Source organism: Macrobrachium nipponense, chromosome 18 (assembly GCF_015104395.2).
Source record: "Macrobrachium nipponense isolate FS-2020 chromosome 18, ASM1510439v2, whole genome shotgun sequence".
Taxonomy (NCBI): Eukaryota; Metazoa; Arthropoda; class Malacostraca; order Decapoda; family Palaemonidae; genus Macrobrachium; species Macrobrachium nipponense.
The window spans coordinates 44,222,806-44,241,265 of NC_087211.1; the positions used below are offsets into that span (position 1 = coordinate 44,222,806).

The window sequence follows — 18,460 nt, forward strand, 5'->3', positions numbered from 1 at the left end:
ATTCTACCCCAATGCTGACATCTTCATCGACCCAATGCTGAAATTCATTCCTACCCCAATGTGACTCCTCTTCTACCCAATGCTGACAATCTCATTCGACCCTCAATTGCTGACATCGCATTTCTTACCCCAATGCGGACACCTCCATTCGACCTCAATGATGACCTATCATTCTACCCCAATGCTAACACCTTCATTCTACAAAGTGTGAAAGATCCAAAGCAGATAGTGTTAATATGACTGCTGTAGAAAATAATCAGGTGTCTGTTGCCAACTCAACAACTGAGACAAGGACTTCAAGCGCAACAATGCATTATGCATCCTCTTCAAGTTTGATATTGCCATTATCTTTGGAAAAACCTACATCAAGAAATGAGGGCAGTGGGGCAGGAAATTCAAAAGGCGGTGTGGCTAAAACTCCCATAAACTTAGAGCTTACACCTCTTTCAAAAGGTAATGATGGATTGTCTTCAAGTAAGGCTGTAACTATACAAACTTCCACCAAAGAGAAACAAGTGAAGGGGCTGCCAAATGCAGACCTAACTGTGGAGGTTCCTGGATCATCAAGTAGTCAGTTACAGCATCAGACTTTAACAGATAGTAGTGATAAAGTCAAAAGTTATGGTTATCTTCCTGCTAACATATCAAATACAAACAGTAATGATGTAAAGAGGACTTCATTAATCTCAGTTCCATCAGAGGTAGCAGTAAAAGAGTCAACCAAGCCATCATCACAAGTGGAGAGCTTAGCATGTGACACTGCCACTAGTATTAAGTTACAAACAGAGAATTCATCGAAAATAGCCACAAAAGTGACATCATTTTCTTTAGAGAAATCCAGAGAGAAACCAGATCAAGAAAGCCTTAAGGAAAGGTCACCAGTATCACACAGTGCTTCCTTAATTTCTAGCAATAATACTACATCATCAAGCAGTGTACAAAGTGTTCCTGTGGAAAAAGTCAGCAACTGCTCTGTTTCCTATAGAGCATGGAGTGAACAAAGTCCAAAGCAGATGGTTACAGGTCCTCAAAAGGAAAGTGAAGCACAGAAAGACATATCTTCTGTGAGCACCCTCAATTCATCATCCCAGAAGTCTTTACCACAAAGTACTCAGGCAGCCCAATCCAGTCAAGAGAAATCAGATTCAATGAAAATAGTTAATTCTTTTAGAAGCAATACTTCAGAATCTGCTCAAGTTTCTGGGGAACATCAGAGTCAGAACATTTCAAGGGAGACTTCAAGTAACTCTGCTAAAATCCATGGATCTTTGTCGCAAGAAAGTTTTGTGTCCAATTGTACTACCAGTGGCCCACAGCAGTCTAGTAGTAAATACGAAAAGCAAAGCAAACTTCACAACTCTCTTCCCATATCTGATGTCCATCAAGCAAGATCTGTAAGCAGAACACAAGAATCTTCCTCTGCTTCTGAGGTAGCACCACCACCACCACAGATGCAAGCTGTTGTTTCAGAGGCAGTCTCATCTTTGCATTTGGCACGACAGCATACCTCTCTCAATAAGAAAGACCAGAATATTCAAGCAGTAGAAGCATCTCTAGCAAATCCTTCAAGAAAAGCAGATCAAATAGTAACAAGCCCTCATCGAGAATGTGACAAAATGGGAATGCAGCTACAGCAGGTTTCACATGCAAAAGCACATGCTGCTTCACAGCATTCACAACAACACCCTCAGCATCAACAACCACATCATCATCAGCATCAGCCATCTAAAGATAACAGTGGATTGCAAAGATCACCAGCCAGTGTTCAAACTGTGTCATCCCAAACACATTCCCAACCAGTACATCAGCAGTCCATTGGGAAGTACCAGACTAGCCAGAAGCACACTCAGCAACATCAGCCGTCAAATAATAGTGGCCAACAACAACAACAACAGCAGCAGCAGCAGCAACAGCAGCAGCCTCAACAACAACAGCCTCAACAACAGCAGCCTCAACAACAGCCACAACATCAACAATTGTCTAATCATCATAGAAATCAGCAGCATGGCAGTACAAGCCAAAGTCAACCACACATGAATCAAAATGCTATTCAGAAACATCAGCAGTCGCAAACACAACAGTTGACCCAGCAACAACAACAGCAGCAACAGCAGCAACAACAGCAGCAGCAGCAGCAACAACAGCAGCAGCAGCAGCAACAGCAACAACAAGCACAGCAACAACAACAACAAGCACAGCAACAACAACAAAGGCAACAGCAAAATACTGTTGTCCAACAGCAGGTTTCAGGTCACTCGGTACAGCCACACAATGGAAATAATTTGTTACCGGGGTCACTCATAGGTGAAGTCGGAGAACTTTTGACTGATAAGAGAGCTGCAGGTCACTTGTCTGGGACAGTAATGCAACCCACACACCAGCCAGGAATGGTTACAATGCCTTACCATCCACCAATGGTTAGTGCATCAAGTTACATGCAACCTCCTACATATGACTATAATGCATACTGCCGTAAGGGTCCCCATTCACCTAGATCTGAAGGCCGGCATCAGTGTTACGGTTATGGTAAGCAACACCAGTACCAACATAGTGATTTACTACCCCCAGATCCCACAATGATGACTGACCCTCGACTTCCACATAATCCCCCCATGCCGATGCCAATGACAGGCTTTATAGAAACTGCAGAAGATCCAACGCCAATGCGCCCAGAGCCCTCTTCTGAGCATGTTCGATATTTTTCTGTTAGCCACCTAGTTAGCCATTCCAGTGAATCTCGAAAAGGATCTGTTAGTGGACAACAGAAGGATTCTTCTGCACAGCAGTCAGAGGACAAATCTAAAGATTCTCCTCGAAGCAAGTCAGGAAGTAGAAAATCGGAAAGTAAGTCACGTGGCACAGGAAGTAATAAGAATAGTTCACAGGGAGATTCCCATTCACGTAGAAGAAGCCCTGCAAGAGGTTCTCAGCAAGGTAATGGGGGCACTGCTTCTTCAGGCATGTGGGGTAATAAGTCTTCACCAGCACATAAACAAGGTCATAATTATTCAGCAGAAGCACTTTTGAGCTCTCAGAACTATGGGAGGACTGTGCATCGGCCACCAGCAAACAATAATTATTCATTAATGGCTCCTAATCAGATGTACCAGAGTAATTATTCAACCCAGCAGATGAAAAATTTTGTACCAAATTCATCCTTTGGATATTCAAGTCATGACAGAAATGGTCAGGGTGGTTGTAATCCTGACTATAATTTCCAACTTCATACTCAGGCTTCAGGCTCCCTGGCTTATGGTGGTAACATGGCCTACATGGCTACAGGGTACCCATACCAGAATCTTCCCCCATCATCTTCATCTATGCTGTCTGGTGATATCATGCCACCACCTCATCCAGCAGGGCCTTATCCACGTTTTCATGAATTTCCTGCTGACCAAAGCAACTTTCCACCCAATCCCACATTCCCTTTACCTTTGGATCCACAGGATGTGTGCAGTGGAGGTGGGTTGATGGGAGCTGCAAGTGGCTCAATGAGTGTTCGAGCACCCCATTCAGATATGCAATTAGTGTCCTCTTCTTCAGCCTCCACTTCTGTTCCTTATTCTAGATCAAATTCAAATCGTAACAGTGGTAACTTAGGTATAACAACGAGTGTTCCAAGTAGTGTGAATAGTAATAATCATGGAATTTCAAGTAGCAGTGGTGTTAGTTCAAAACGTCCTCGATATGGAGAAACAAATATGGTCGGTGGAGGAATGAGTAGCTCAGCCAATCTTTTGGAAGGTGGAGCTCTTGCTCATATATCTCTTCATTCTTTTACCCCTCCCTGTGATGACTCTACCCTCGTGCACTCAAATTTATTCCCCGGCACTGCACCTCGCCACCAAAGCAATTTTCTTTTGGGGCCTGATAACTTAATGCCAATTAATGCTGCACAGTACCCAAGTGGTAGCAGTGGTACAGGTGCAAGTGGTGCTGGCCAACTTGGTACAGGAAGTGTCACAGCTGCTTCAGGATCACGTGCTGGGTCATCAGTTGTCCTCCCTCCAGGGGCTCCTCCTGGACACGTTCCTTTTAGTCCTCTTCGTGTAATGGATCGACAGCAGGTGAACATGGCCCCTCCGACAGCACCACATTTATCTTCATCCCTTTCAAATTTCAACCTCACTAGCATCATTCCAGAAATTGATGGCAAAGTAAGTTTCCCCTTTTTTAAAATTTTTTATAAACTTTTGTTTTAATGCTGTGCTTTTTCTTTTATTTTGACTGCCATGTTTAAAAGCACTTTAACATTTTCATATACTACTTGTGTTATTATGCTTTTGACCAAATTATATTTTGTTTTTGTACAGACTTTTATCAAATATTGTTTATAAAATTTTGGAAGAAACACTTTGAGCATAAAAAGTTTAGTAATTCTGATTTGTAACATTGTAGAAACAGCTTCATTTTGTATTCCATCCATTTATTGATAAAATGTATTTTCTAAACCTGTCACTCATATATAGCCAATATTTTTGCCCCAGTCTTTACAGTCTTTAGACTACAGACATAATCAAATAGGATACTGTGCCGTGCATGTACCATTTGGTTCATTGGGGACCCTTCCATCACCTGCTTCACTTTGTGTATGTCTGTCAAGCTGGTGACACAGTTGGAATCTCCCAGATTATATTTATTTACTGTAGGGTTGCTACTCTCTTTATCTCGCTCTTATTCAGTCTTTATTATAGCCATTATAGTACTTAACATTTAGCTTTGGACTAGATTAATTCATACTAGTACAGGCTCTCCTTACAGAGGTACAGGAAATGGTGATTCATTCATTAATTAAACAATGATTCTTTGGATGGGGGACCTGAGTTGCTGGCATTTGGTAATGAGTACAAGTTGCAAGTAGTTTCAATTTTTTTTTCAAATGATCCATTACAAGGGTTTTTCAGTTGCTCCAGTGCTCTGCTAACTAAATTTATAAATATTTTCTTTACCTGTCTTCGGCTTTCAGTACTAGTACTATGTAGGTGCAATGTTTGCTGTTTACTAAGTCGTAAGGAATCATTAGGTAATTGATGTGACAAAGTTAGATTGTCTTGTCTTAGGCAAGTTGGCTAGTTTTTTTCCTTTTTTCATAATTACTTATTCATTTTTTATTTCTATTTTCTGGGCTTTTCCTGCTTTTGGTTAATGTATAAACAGTTTCACTTATTTTTTATTAAATTAACACTAAAACTAACCAAGGGGGGACTTTCAGGCAATCAGAATTTTGTGCTGCTATCACAAGATTATCTCCATTAATTGTTTTGCATGTCTATATCCCATACATTAATCAGTATTTTTAATGGTATGTACTGTAATGTTATGATTGTGGCTATAGCAGTGACAGCCCTGTGTCAGCACTGGCAATTTAAGAAGTAAGTCAACTGATGAAAATCCAGGAAGCAGTATTTAAAAATGAGACTATAAAAATGAAGGGATTCTGTGAGGGAAGGAAGGTCTCCAAAATCCAGAAATATTTCTTCAGCATACCAGTTTTCTTAGATATTTGAAAGCATGGCTAAATAATTGGAGGCACAAATTACTTGCAACAGTAATTTTTATTGCTGTGGCTTGCTTTTCAGGCATAGGGTGAAGTCATTCTCCTGCCTCTATGGCTGTCAGTTCATCTGTATATAAAGTGAGTTGTTTTGCCTTTCACTGGTGAGAAGGAACTACTTTTTTGGTGCCCACTTATTAACTATGACAGTAATCTTATTTGTTTTGTTTGTTTTTTTGGTGTTTCTACATTGCATGGAACCAGTGGTTATTCAGCAACGTGACCAACGGCTTTACATGACTTCTGAACCACGTTGAAAGTGAATTTCTATCACCAGAAATACACACCTCTCACACCTCAGTGCAATGCCAGAGAATCGAACTCGCAGCCACCGACCACGCCACTGAGTGGCTAATAATCTTATTTGTAACCTGTCTGCAGTGAACAACAATTAATCTTTATGCAAATGTGGTTTGTAAATTTAAGTAAAATTACCATTTTATTAAGGTTTTAGACTATTTGCATAATGGATCCATATATACTAAAATTGATTAATTGAATTACTAGGCTGGTGAGAATAATGGAGGAATGGGGTCTTCATCACGAGGGACAGGAATTGTAAATAATGAAGTTTTGGGTTCGGCAATACCTGGCCAAGCACGTCTTCCTCCCATGCCTTCATCACTATTGCAGCCCTCAGAGCACTTGAAGGGCCTTCCAGCAGATGCTAACAGACTTCCCCCACCTGTTTTGAATAACTCCATGAATAACATTTTCACACACCCACCACACCACCAGGTAGAGTAGTTATTTGTTTAATTTTACTGTTTTATATATATATATAATAGACTTAAGCCTTAAGAGGAATGTTTCAGGTATTGCTGGGCCTTGTGATTGAACAAGAACATCTTCAGAATATTCATATATTAAATAAAGCAGTTTATTTTTTTACATTATAAACTTTATAATGCCAAGTTTGCTCTTTTCTCTCTCTCTCTCTCTCTCTTATCTTTCTCCTTCTCTGTCTCCTCTCTCTATCCCTCTCTCTCTCTCTCGTCTCTCTCTCTCTCTCTTGCCATTTTAGAATTTATGGATTTTTTGGTCCATTAGTATTAAAATATAGATGTGCTTCTGATATTGACTTTTTATAAATTGTAGTGATAAAACTTGTTTGTTATTAAGGTTATAGGCTTCTCTGTATGCTCTTGTATTGCTTTAACTCAAATGAATAATGATTTTATGTATTTGTGTCATAATTGGGTTTAGAAATTGTAACTATCATCTGTTTTTGTAGTTGTTTTAACCTTAATATACAATGAAGCCTGGATTTATGAGCATGTTGCCTGCCAAGCAGGAGAGATCAAACTTCACCATCAAATTAAAGTCTATTGTTAATTTGGATTCAAGTGAGGTTTGCCTTGTTAGAGGGCAAGATTTCTTATTTGTTAAAGTAATTGCTTTTGTATAAGCTGGAGGTGAAAGGATAGTAGACACATTTACAAGCAGCCACCATGACTTTATCCTTGTCATCTTTTCTTTTTTGTGTAGACATTATTTTTATTTTATGGTTTGTAATTTGCTGTTACAACAGTATTCATGTGAGTATTTTCTATAAAACTGTGGGAGGGTGTTTGTATTATTGATGACCCTGCTCATTTTAAGAGATATTGTAGTAATGTTGTCTTAAATATGTAGCAATGTTGGCCTAAAATATTTAATTTCGTATGTTTAAATTTTGTTCTCATTTCCTCATACTTTGCTTTGTGAGTTAAGCATCTTTTAAGTATGTTCAATATGAGTTTGTACTTGTTAGATTTTAGTTGTCATCCTCACCAATATCCATGACAATGTCCTTGTTGCTAGATACTTCGTGGGAATGGTAAATCATACAATGCACTATGCGAACAGCTTGCAGTGCTACACCTCCTTACTTTGATGTTACTTTATGAAATCTCTACTTAATAGTGCTCATCTGCCCATTGATTTTAGTCATATTGTTCCTACTAAAGCAGTCTTACATCCCCTTGAAAAGAGGTCTCCAAAAGCTACCATTATGGCTCATTTTCGCGTTCCCTGATAGAAGTATGGTGTTGGTGCCCTTGTCTGTACGAAGCCCAAGCCTAGGACTGCCATGCGACAGTTGGAAACATCCGCTGCCAGGGAATCGAGTCGGTTCTCGGGACGATGGGATTCTGTGCCCTTCAATACCTACTTCGCCCTTTTCATGGTCTGAATCTTGTTTAAAGCGTTCGCCAAAGGACCGTTAAAAGAGTTCACATAAGGACCGTTTCAGTAGCGTTAATGCTCGCGCCACAGGTGCATTCTGTCGTCTTCAGCACCTAGTTTGAGGTGTTAGCATGCATAGGCTTAATAATATATGATATAGGTGTAGACATTTTATCGAGATGATAATGTATCTGTAGCGAGTTTTACACGTTTAGATATGTCGACTCGGTCACTGTTTATCTCTCATGTTTTGCTTATTCTAAATTTTTGTATGCTTGCATATTCCTTTTTCTTTATAATGCTTGTGTTTGTTCTTTGCGTGCTTCCTCTTCGGCTATCGGCAAATCTCTTACTACTGCCTCGATTAATGTTTCTCTTTCAAGTCTACACTGTCTGTAGTATCTAAAGTTCTCGCCGAGTTAGATATTTTAGCTTCAGAGGTTTCTAACTTAGTTTCATATAGGAATGCTTTCAAGTATTTACGGTCGCTTTCGGACGAGGAGCGAGCGTTGTAACTCCTCTCCCACCACCTCCCACTTTTGGCGCCTCGTTCTCTCTCTCCCTCTGTCGACTCATGCGGACTGCAGACCAGGGTTCCCAGACGTACGAGTACGATAATTTGACCCTCTGTACGATAAACGATTATTAATCAACATACGATAATTTGAAGAGATTTGGTACGATAATTTGGTCTGATACATCTGGGAACCCTGCTGTGGACATTGTTGACTCGTGTGAACACAGTTGACTCGTGCGGAATGTGAACTTGGCTGAGTCCCGAGTCGCTTAAACTGTCTTGCTCTCATTGAGTCGTGGTGGATTCGTTACAGCACTTAGCTGCTGTCACCTCTTATTGATAAGTGTCGCGTTTTGTCGCCAAGGGCTGCGAAGAAAAAGCAATCCTTTAAGCACTTTGTTTACCTCCTTTTGGCAGCTGTCTCCTTCCGTCACCCGCTGACGGAAGAAGAGTTGGAATGGAATTGGAGGAACTCGTTTGGGCCGGTTGGCGTTTGTTGCCACACTACGCCTTGGTGTATCCTCATTTTGTTGAGGATAGTGGCCACAGAGAATATATCTTAATTGTCTTAATTTTGGCGCACTCTAAATATTGGAGAAGAGAACCAACACTTTCTCCAATTTGAGAGCATTTCGTAACTTTTCTCGTCCTCGGAAACAATCTCCCTTTGTGTCTGCCTTGGCTTGTCGTCTTGTCTTTTAAAGTCGCGGAGAGCCGAAGGCCGCCTTTTGCTGTACAACACTTATTGGTCCTTTAACCGTCTTTAATAGGAGGTTCGCTTTCTTTCTCCTTCCTGTGGGGAAATGAACTTGAGACTGACAGACATGCTGATGGATTTTCAGTCTAACTTGAGTTATTATCTTTTATTTACGTTGTCTCGTCTCGGCGACTTCTTAGAGAGGTGGAGACGCCAACCCAGCAGGAGTTTTTAGCGAGGAAACAAGTAACTCATTTCTGATGCTGCAGGGTAATGTCCTCATGCTTATACTCACTTTGTTTGGAAGAAGTGAGAACGCTTTCGCTTCCTGTCTGATTATACAGCTCAGGATTATCTATTGGTAGTCTTATTTTATACCTTTCGGGGATAAGTGCAGATTCAGGTTCTGGGATATGGACAGTTGCAACCTCCTAACATGCATGGAGAGTCTTGGGACCAGTATGTTATATAGTGGAAACAGTGAAGGGCAGTTGTGATTCTTTTTGGTTGTCCTCCACTGGTTTATCCTAGGAGGAGATTGTTTATAGAGGGAATGATGGTCCAAGGATAATTCTTTAGGAAGACACCCAAAAGTAATTGGAGATATTCTTGGACATTTGGAGACTGAATAACAGTAAGTGTTTGCCCATATACTTGTTGGTATTCTAGCATGGTTTTAGTGCCTTTCCAAAGAATGGTCAGACTTGTGGTACACATGCAGAATGTATTCATTCCACTTACCTTACATCCACAGTCATGCAGGTTCCTTCAAGAGGTTTTTACTAGAAGGTGTTGCTGTTCTGTGCACTTTGGGTTAGTGTGCAGCCTTCGGTTTTTACTAGAAGGTATTGCTGTTCTGTGCATTTTGTTTGTGTTAGTGTGCAGCCTTCTATAAATTATGTCAGGGACTTATTGCCCATTGGTAGATGGTGTCGACTTTAGGAGCAAGACACTTCTACTGAATCAGTTATTCAAGTTAGCCCACTCTGTCAACAGTATTCCAAAGGCCAAGGACCTGTTGCTTCTTCTGGCCCAATTTTTATGCACTATATTGTTAATTCTTTATATCCCCATTCTTATCTAGTGATGTGGGGATGATATTATGCATGCTTGTCGGTCAAGATGAATAGGCATGTGCTGCTTGAAGATTTTAGACCAGAAAGAAACTTCCTATATGGTAAGGGCTTTTCTTCATTAGGAAACATGGCCTTACGGGTTATTTTCAGATGATCATGCTCAATTAATGTACGGTTTCAGTGTAAGAATTACGACTTACAAATAACTTTCATTAAATTTGTAAGTAATCCAGAACCAACTTTGGCTCCAGGACTGTAGGAGGGACACTTTAACCAGGAATCGTCCATTTGGTTCTTAAACCTAAGTCCAAGTTTTGGTCTTTTCCCTCTAGCATGCATCATAGAATGGTCAACTACACCTGGTAAAACTTTTTAGATGTCAGGGCAGTGGAAAGACATCAGGATGCTTAGCAGGTTTATTCCCGGTCAGAAACAAATTCTTTGTGGGAAGTTTGCTGCTTTGAGAGAAATGAAACAACATATTTGTTTGACCATCCATTCTGTGGAAGGACAGTGTTTTAGCAATTGGGGATTCAGGAAGAACAACTGCCTACAAGGGCCCTGACATCCGTAAGTTTGGCACTTGGTGTGGATTTAAGGAACACTCATTTAACTTCCTAGCATGTAGATGAACAGGGACAGCTGAATGATTACTACTACTTTGTTGGCCCTCAGGCTTGAGCAGTGGATGTTTCATTAAATTTTGCCTAATTTAGACTCATAGGCCTGCCTCTTGTATCTACTCTGAATTCTATTGAGCAATTTCATGTTCAAGAATAGCTTTTTCTCCTGTAGAGCCCTTGTAGCCTCAGGGCTAAACTTTTCAGAATTTCCAATGCTCTTGGTAGATGTCTCATTCTTCCGTTGAGAAGAAATCAACTCTACTACAAGCAGTTAAGGCATCTCCTTAACTGCTTGGAGAGGTTAGAATGTTCCCTCCCAATAATAAGATTTTCAAGTTATCATAGGATCTGCCCTTAATTTAAAACTGCCATGGCCTGGGGTCAGAAGGAGTGGTCTGTGTTGCTGAGGGTACCATTCTGGAGGAATTTTCAGCATCTGGAACTTTGTAGACGTCACTGTTTTCTGTTTAGAGGAGATAAGACTTTTCACTGTCTACTTCCAAAGTTATCGTTCCATACGTACTTTCCTCGGTATTGCATCAAGTACTTTTAGATCTTGCTGAGGACCAGCACTGTAAGGTGTTGAGATTGAAGCCCCCTTCATCTCTATATCAGTCTCTCTTTGGAGTTTAGATGCGGGTCTAAACTTTATCTGAATTTACTGTAAAACCTTTTATTTAGCAGTGGTTAATAAGTAAATTTACTGTCAGCACCCTTCTTTAAGCTGGTGTAAGGGAATGCTATTTTAGCTTTCTGCCTTAGAGCTGAGGTTGATGTTAAGGCTATGCTTTACAGTTCCCTGTAAGAATTCCAATTTAACCCCTTGGTGGGGGAAAAGAGGAACTTCTCTATCCTGTTTGGCATTTAAATTTATAGGTTAAGCATAGAACATTTTTATCATCCTTTTCGAGACCTTGAACATCTTTGTCAAAGGTAAATGCTGGAAGAGGCAAAATTAACCTTTGGTTTTGTGGTTTTAAGAAAACAGATGTTGTGGTCAAAGGTTAGCCTGGAAGAGGCAAAATCAACCTTTTGTTTTGTGGTTTTAGAAAACCTAGCTTTCTTTGCCAATGGTTAACCTTGAAGGCAAAGTTAACTTTTTGTTTTGTGGTTTTAGAAAACCTAGAATGTATTTGTGAAGGTTAAGCCTGGAAGAGGCAAAGTTAACCTTTTGTGTTGGGATTTTTAGAAACTTATAACGCTTTTGCCAATGGTTAACCTTGAAGGCAAAGTTAACTTTTGTTTTGTAGTTTTAGAAAACCTAGAATGTATTTGTGAAGGTTAACCTTTTGTTATGATTTTAGAAACTTTGTCAAGGAACACAAGGTCCTCTGTGACATAATGGATAGGCTAGTGCATGAGAACTAGCTCCATATCTTCTACCTTATTGAAGTTAAACATTCGTAATGTGAGCAGCAGTTGCAACTTCATTTAGTGTTAAGTCAATTTGTTGCTCCAGAATAGGATTGATGTGTCACTGTAGAAGTACAATTCAGTTTTTGCCTGATCACTACCTTAAGTATACAGAATTGTGTTTGAAAACAGTAAAGCCCTTAATACGCTACTAGTAGTGGGTAGTCTTTTACTGAACCGAAAAAGATCAATTCTTTAGGCTGTGTTGTTTAGATCCCGGGTTTTAATATTTTGGGGAGCGTGAAGGTACAAATTTTGTATATGAGTGTACCTTTATATTGTAAAGGTATTCATTTTAAGTGACTGTCATTTGATAGGGCTTTTGGACCCAGGCACAGGGGTCCCTCATACCGCTTGCATTTCATGCTGGCTGAATCGAAGCAGTTTTCTCTGCAAGGCTACTCTTTGCTGCATACGTATGAGAGCCTTACTCCCTGAATGGAATCCAACTTCTGGTGGTAGTAAAATCCACCAAGGGTTCCAGATCAGGTGAAAATGTTTTGGGTTTCGTATAAGAAACCTTTAGCTAGAATGGCTGAGCGGAATTTTGTCTAGCTGCACTACCCACCATCCTCCTCTTAACCCTCTTACGCCGAAGCGGTAAAAAAAAAATTGTCTCCCGTGTGCCGGAGGTGTTTCAGAGTGAGCGCGGAAGCAGAAAAAATATTTTTTTCAAAAAATCACAACGTGCTTAGTTTTCAAGATTAAGAGTTCATTTTTGGCTCCTTTTTTGGCTCCTTTTTTGTCATTGGCTGAAGTTTAGTATGCAACCATTAGAAATGAACAAAATTATCATTATCATATATAAATAATGCGATATATGATAGCGCAAAAACAAAATTTCATATATAATTGTATTCAAATCGTGCTGTGCGCATAACGGTTAAAGGTAACAAGTTACTTTTCTTTTCGTTGCAATGTACACTAAATTGCGATCATTTTGGTATATAACACATTGTAAAACGATAAAAGCAAAACAGAGAAAATATTATCACAAAATAATGCATAAACAAATATTTTTTTCAAAAATTCACCATAAATCTAAATATTGTCCTAGAGACTTCCAATTTCTGTCAAAATGAAGACAAATGATTGAATATTACTATACTGTAAGAGTATTAGCTTACAATTGCAGTTTTCGACCATATCTGACGAGTTAAAGTTGACCGAATGTAGAATTTTTTTATATATATATTTTTTATATGCAATTATTTCGGAAATAAGAAAAGCTATAACCTTCAAATATTTTTCGTTTTATTCTACATGAAATTGCGCACATTTTCATATATAAAACTCTATGAAATGCCTAATATGAAACGGAGCAAATATTCCGAGAATGGTACGTACATTTCGGAGATTTGTGGCGGAGAATCCGCGCGCGGGAGGGAAGGAAAGATTTTTTTTTAATTCACCACCATAATCTAAATATTGTGCTAGAGACTTTGAATTTGTTTCAAGATGGAAGATAAATCACTGAATAATTTACGAGACTGTTAAGATGTTTTAGCTTACAATTTGCGTTTTTCGACCATTTGCGGTAGAGGTCAAAGTTGACCGAACGTGGTTTTATTTCTATTTATCGTGATTTATATGCAAATATTTCAGAAATGAGAAAAGCTACAACCTTCAATTATTTTTTGTTGTATTCTACATGAAATTTTGCACATTTTCATATAACAAAAACTTTATGTAAACGGCGAATTTAAAATGGTGCAAACATTACCACAATCGCCACGCATGATTTTTTCGGAAGAGTTACTGCGCGGACGTAAAGAAAATGTAATTTTTTTCATAAATTCACCATAAATCGAAATATTTTGCTAGAGACTTCCAATTTGTTGCAAAATGAAGGTAAATGCTTGAATATTACTAGAATATAAGCGTTTTAGCTTACAATTGCGTTTTTCGACCATTTCGGTAGAGTCAAAGTTGACCGAAGGTTGAAATTTTGGCAATTATCATTATTTATATGAAAATATCTCAAAACTGATAAAAGCTACAACCATGGGTTGTTTTTAGTTGTATTGTGCATGAAATTGCGCACATTTCCATATATAAAACTTTATGTAACGGCTAATTTTAAAATGGTGCAAACATTACCACAATCGCATGTATGATTTTTTCGGAAGAGTTACGCGCGGACGTAAGGAAAAAAGTTTTTTCATAAATTCACCATAAATCGAAATATTGTGCTAGAGACTTCCAATTAGTTGCAAAATTAAGGTAAATGATTGAATATTACTAAAATATAAGAGTTTTAGCTTACAATTGCGGTTTTCGACCATTTCGGTAGACTCAAAGTTGACCGAAGGTTGAAATTTTGGCAATTATCGTTATTTATATGAAAATATCTCAAAACTGATAAAAGCTACAATCATGAGTATTTTATTGTTGTATTCTACATAAAAATGCGCACATTTTCATATATAATACTTCATGTAACGGCTAATTTACAATGGTACAAAAATTATGTCAAAGTGACGAAATAATTTCCGAGATGTGTCACAGATACTTTTTAATGTGGCAAGAAAGAAATTCGCGCTTGCGCGCCTGCGTAATGATTGTAAACAAAACAACACCTTGATCCGTGAACTCCCAGCATCCCCCAAGGCGTGTGATTCAAAAGTTTTAGGCTGGTAGGCCTATAAGTATTTTTCCGCGAATTTAAAAAAAAACTTTTGTAAGTCGACGTAAAATACGTCCAGTCGGCACACGGGAGACAAAAAATGTCGACGTAAAATACGTCCAGTCGGCGAAAGAGGGTTAATGTGGGAATCAGCTAAATTTAACAGCAGGTAAGATTCATCTCAAATAATGTAAATTTTCATAATAAAATTTATTATTTGGATACTTACCTGCTTTTAAAGTAGACCCACCCAACCTCCCCACAACTTAGTGGGCTGTCAAGGAGAATTCTGACTGGAGCTAAAACATTCGAAACACACCTGGTGGAGAACAGGTAAACTAGAGTCATCTGGGCAGCCATTTGATTTTTTTGGTTTAGATGCCAACTCGCCTAATCGGCGGGGAGATATAGCTAAATTTAACTTAATTTTATTATGAAAATTTATTTTTTTTTTAATTTTAGAAATATCCACTAATTCATTGTGTCATGATAATCCTTCAAACTTTGAAATGGGTTTTGGTTTAAAAATCCTTGTTTTAATGGCTTGTTTCAGCAAGCACTTCCTACCCAGCACTAACCGTAATTTGTACAGGGTTCTGTACTGAATTCCAATTTGTCAGGTTGGTCACAGGTTCATTCCTCCTTCAGGATATCCTTCCAAGAGGAACCAGTTCACCAAATCTCGAGAGATCATGGCTTCTCACACATGCAATTTCAACTTTATCTAATTTTTATGAGAAAATGTGTTTATCATCCTTCTGAGTCCAGGGTTTTGAGGAATTCTTTTGAAGTCTCTGGACCGGGTGCTCAAACACCCTTCTTGATTAATGGCATACTACAGGAGGCACCAGTGATGAAAATGAAATATAATTATTGTATAGACTCACCTCAAGAACTGAATATTAGAATTCACATTTTATGTAATGGGATTAAATAAGTTTGTATATGTACTAGAATGGGAGATAGTACTCTAATACCAAGAACATTTTTTCCATATATCTGTGCAGTTACCATTATGATTTTGTGGTATTTTTGATGAAATCAATACTGTACATACTTTTAAGGAGATAATTTGATTACTTCACCTCCTTTCTCTTCCATCTTTAACTTTATTGGGTGGCCATATCATTTGGTTTCCAGATGACCTTGCACCATTGTGTTAATGTGGGTGATAGAGTTTTGCCTCTTGCCAGAAATCATGATTTTGCTCCAGTTACAGGCCCATCAGAGTACACTTCCATTTAGTTTGCCTCTGCTACAAAAGCTAAAGTGCAATATCATGGGGAACCTTGTCACATCATTTTATTTTAACAGCCAAAGGTTCTCAAATAGTTTATACATAAATTTTAATCATGTCGTGTCTATAAGTCTATGAAATGGTCAACAAAGGTCAACAATAATGAAGCCCAGATTTCAGTCCTTTATCAACAATATTTCGCCCTATAGTCTGCAGTTCTGATGTAATTCACTGATTTTGGATCCAACTTATCTACAGCTCTCACAGAGATGAGGATGAGTCTAACATTAAAAATTATTGTGAGCTTCATACTTTACAGCCTTTGACATAATTTTTGTGTAACAGCCTGCAGTTCTCACATTAGTAGTTTGCATATTATGGTTCTGCCTCCCTCACTGCTACAAGATATGGTAGGCCTTGCATATTATTACTGAGGCCAAGAAGTTTTGGGGCTTAGTCTAGAAAAAATACTCTTATCCAGCTTGTTACACCCATAACAAAGTGACTTGGGTCATAATCTTAGGCATGCTGCTATCTCATTTTTGGGGGGTTTGTGCAGCTTTAGATTTACAACATTAATGCTGGAGACCACCAGTACGTCAGACACCATTGAAAGAGACATTCCCGAGGCTGTCTCACTATCTTAAGCATTCTCTTCTTAAACAATTTAAAAGATACGTACTTGACTATCCTGTTGCCTTTTTCTCCTTCACGGCTGTTTCCAAAGTCTTTTATAATATGTGAAGAAGAGTCCTGGACCTTTTGCACCTGTTTTGCATTTTCCATTTACTTGGTAGCTCCAGAATCTATTGAAAAGTATGAGGTGGACTCCCAAGTAGTTTTATTGCTTGTGCAGAGCAATAATCCTATTGCCCAAGCAATAAAACTACTTTGGAGTCCACCCCATACTTGTCAAGAGATTCTGGGGCTACCAAGTACCGTAAATGGAAAATGCAAAACAGTATGTGAAAGGTTCAGGAATCCTCTTCACATATTTTAAAACATACTCTGGAAACAGCCATGAAGCTCGGAGTTTATGGCCTTTGGACTGTCAGGAGGAAGTCTATATTGTTTTTAGTGACAAGGAAGTGCAGAGCTGCTTTCTTGTGTTTCTATCCAGTAATGCATGTGGTAAACTGACTTGTCGAGCTTCTTGCCCTGTGTGTAGTGAATCACACACGCATCACTGGCTTTCTATTGGGTTTGCTTTCTTTTTTTAAGGCCTAGTCTTAGTCCTAGAATTACTGGGACCTGATGGCAACTTTTTGTTACTCCAGCCTTCCTGTTGTCTTCAGATGATAACTCCTTTTGTCTGTTGTGGGGAGTCAGGATTTGTTTTCCATATTCCTCCACACAAGGTATCAGAAGTTTCCTTTCTCAAAGAATACAATTTCATTTTGATGCCCTCAGGTTGTATCTAGGGCCCTTGTAAATGTTTAACTGGAAAATTTGTCTTACGGCCCATCCACATGGGGCTTGACGAACTTTGCTCAATGTGACGTCAGAAGTGCAAGTATAGCGGGAAAATGTGACTTTCCCTACTTCTGATGTCACATCAAACACAGTTTGACCGTGTGGATTTTTATTTTAAACTTTAGTTTAAAATAAAAATACACTAAGTTTGTGACCTACCCTTATTTTTATGCTAGGGTAGGACACATGGGTGTATATATTTTATAATTTTGTATTTTTGTTAAGTAAATCCCAATTTTTCCTTATTTTACATGCATCTCTGTAATTTACTTTAATTACCATTTAAGTACTTTAAGATTACTACATTCTATTATTTTACTGTTTTTAAAATAAGTTAGTTTAAGTGCTTAATTTGTATGCTGTAATTGATTTACTTATATTATATCCATCATTTTAAAACTGTTTTTTCATTGTTCCCTTTTCCATCTTGTCTGTTTCTCTGGTACTCTTTCATAGGCCGACACGAGCTGAGCCCAGAAAAGGGATTTTGACGAAGGAAAAATCTATTTCTGGGTGATTGGCTCGTGTCGCCCTATGAAACCCCCCCTTTTATGGTTTGTTTTCCCCCCCTTGCAGGACAAGATGTATTTAACTGTTTTCTTTTTAATTAAGGATGTCCCGCTAGGGGCGCTGCTGTCCGTGGCGTCCTCTAGTAGTAGTAGTAGAGGCTGCATCGCCCTTTGGTATCAGCTCTCTCTTGGGGGGATTCTGATAGGAAGTTCTAATTGGTGTTTGGCTCGTGGTAGTGTTCCACACTCGCCCCTTTATCATACCGACACTTCTTTTTAAGAGTGAGCGAGTCAGTTTTACTGACATTTTCTTAATTTTGTTTTTCTCTGGTAATTTTAGGCTAATTTTACCTAGAAAGAATGATATTAAGGATACTTTCATAGGCCGACACGAGCCAATCACCCAGAAATAGATTTTTCCTTCGTCAAAATCCCTTTTTGGGTATGACTTGTAGCCTGCTGCCACTTTTCAAGCAGATGCCACAATACATTTAGCTTTTAGTTGAGTGATGTTATTCGCAAGTGTCTTGGGCCAATTGTTACAGCTAGTCATGTCTTGTCTGCATGGA

The 18,460-nt window shown here is 38.8% G+C and overlaps 1 protein-coding gene across 1 annotated transcript in view; it reads left to right on the forward strand.

The window, feature by feature from the left end:
• LOC135196564 (serine-rich adhesin for platelets-like) overlaps positions 1 to 6,325 on the forward strand; it is a 34,174-nt gene extending 27,849 nt beyond the window's left edge. Inside the window, exons 5-6 of the mRNA XM_064223409.1 lie at positions 207 to 4,157; positions 6,062 to 6,325. Of these exons, the coding sequence (XP_064079479.1) occupies positions 207 to 4,157; positions 6,062 to 6,301 (4,191 nt within the window). The 3' untranslated portion in view covers positions 6,302 to 6,325. The remainder of the gene's footprint in view (positions 1 to 206; positions 4,158 to 6,061) is intronic.
• The last annotated feature ends 12,135 nt before the right edge of the window (positions 6,326 to 18,460 follow it).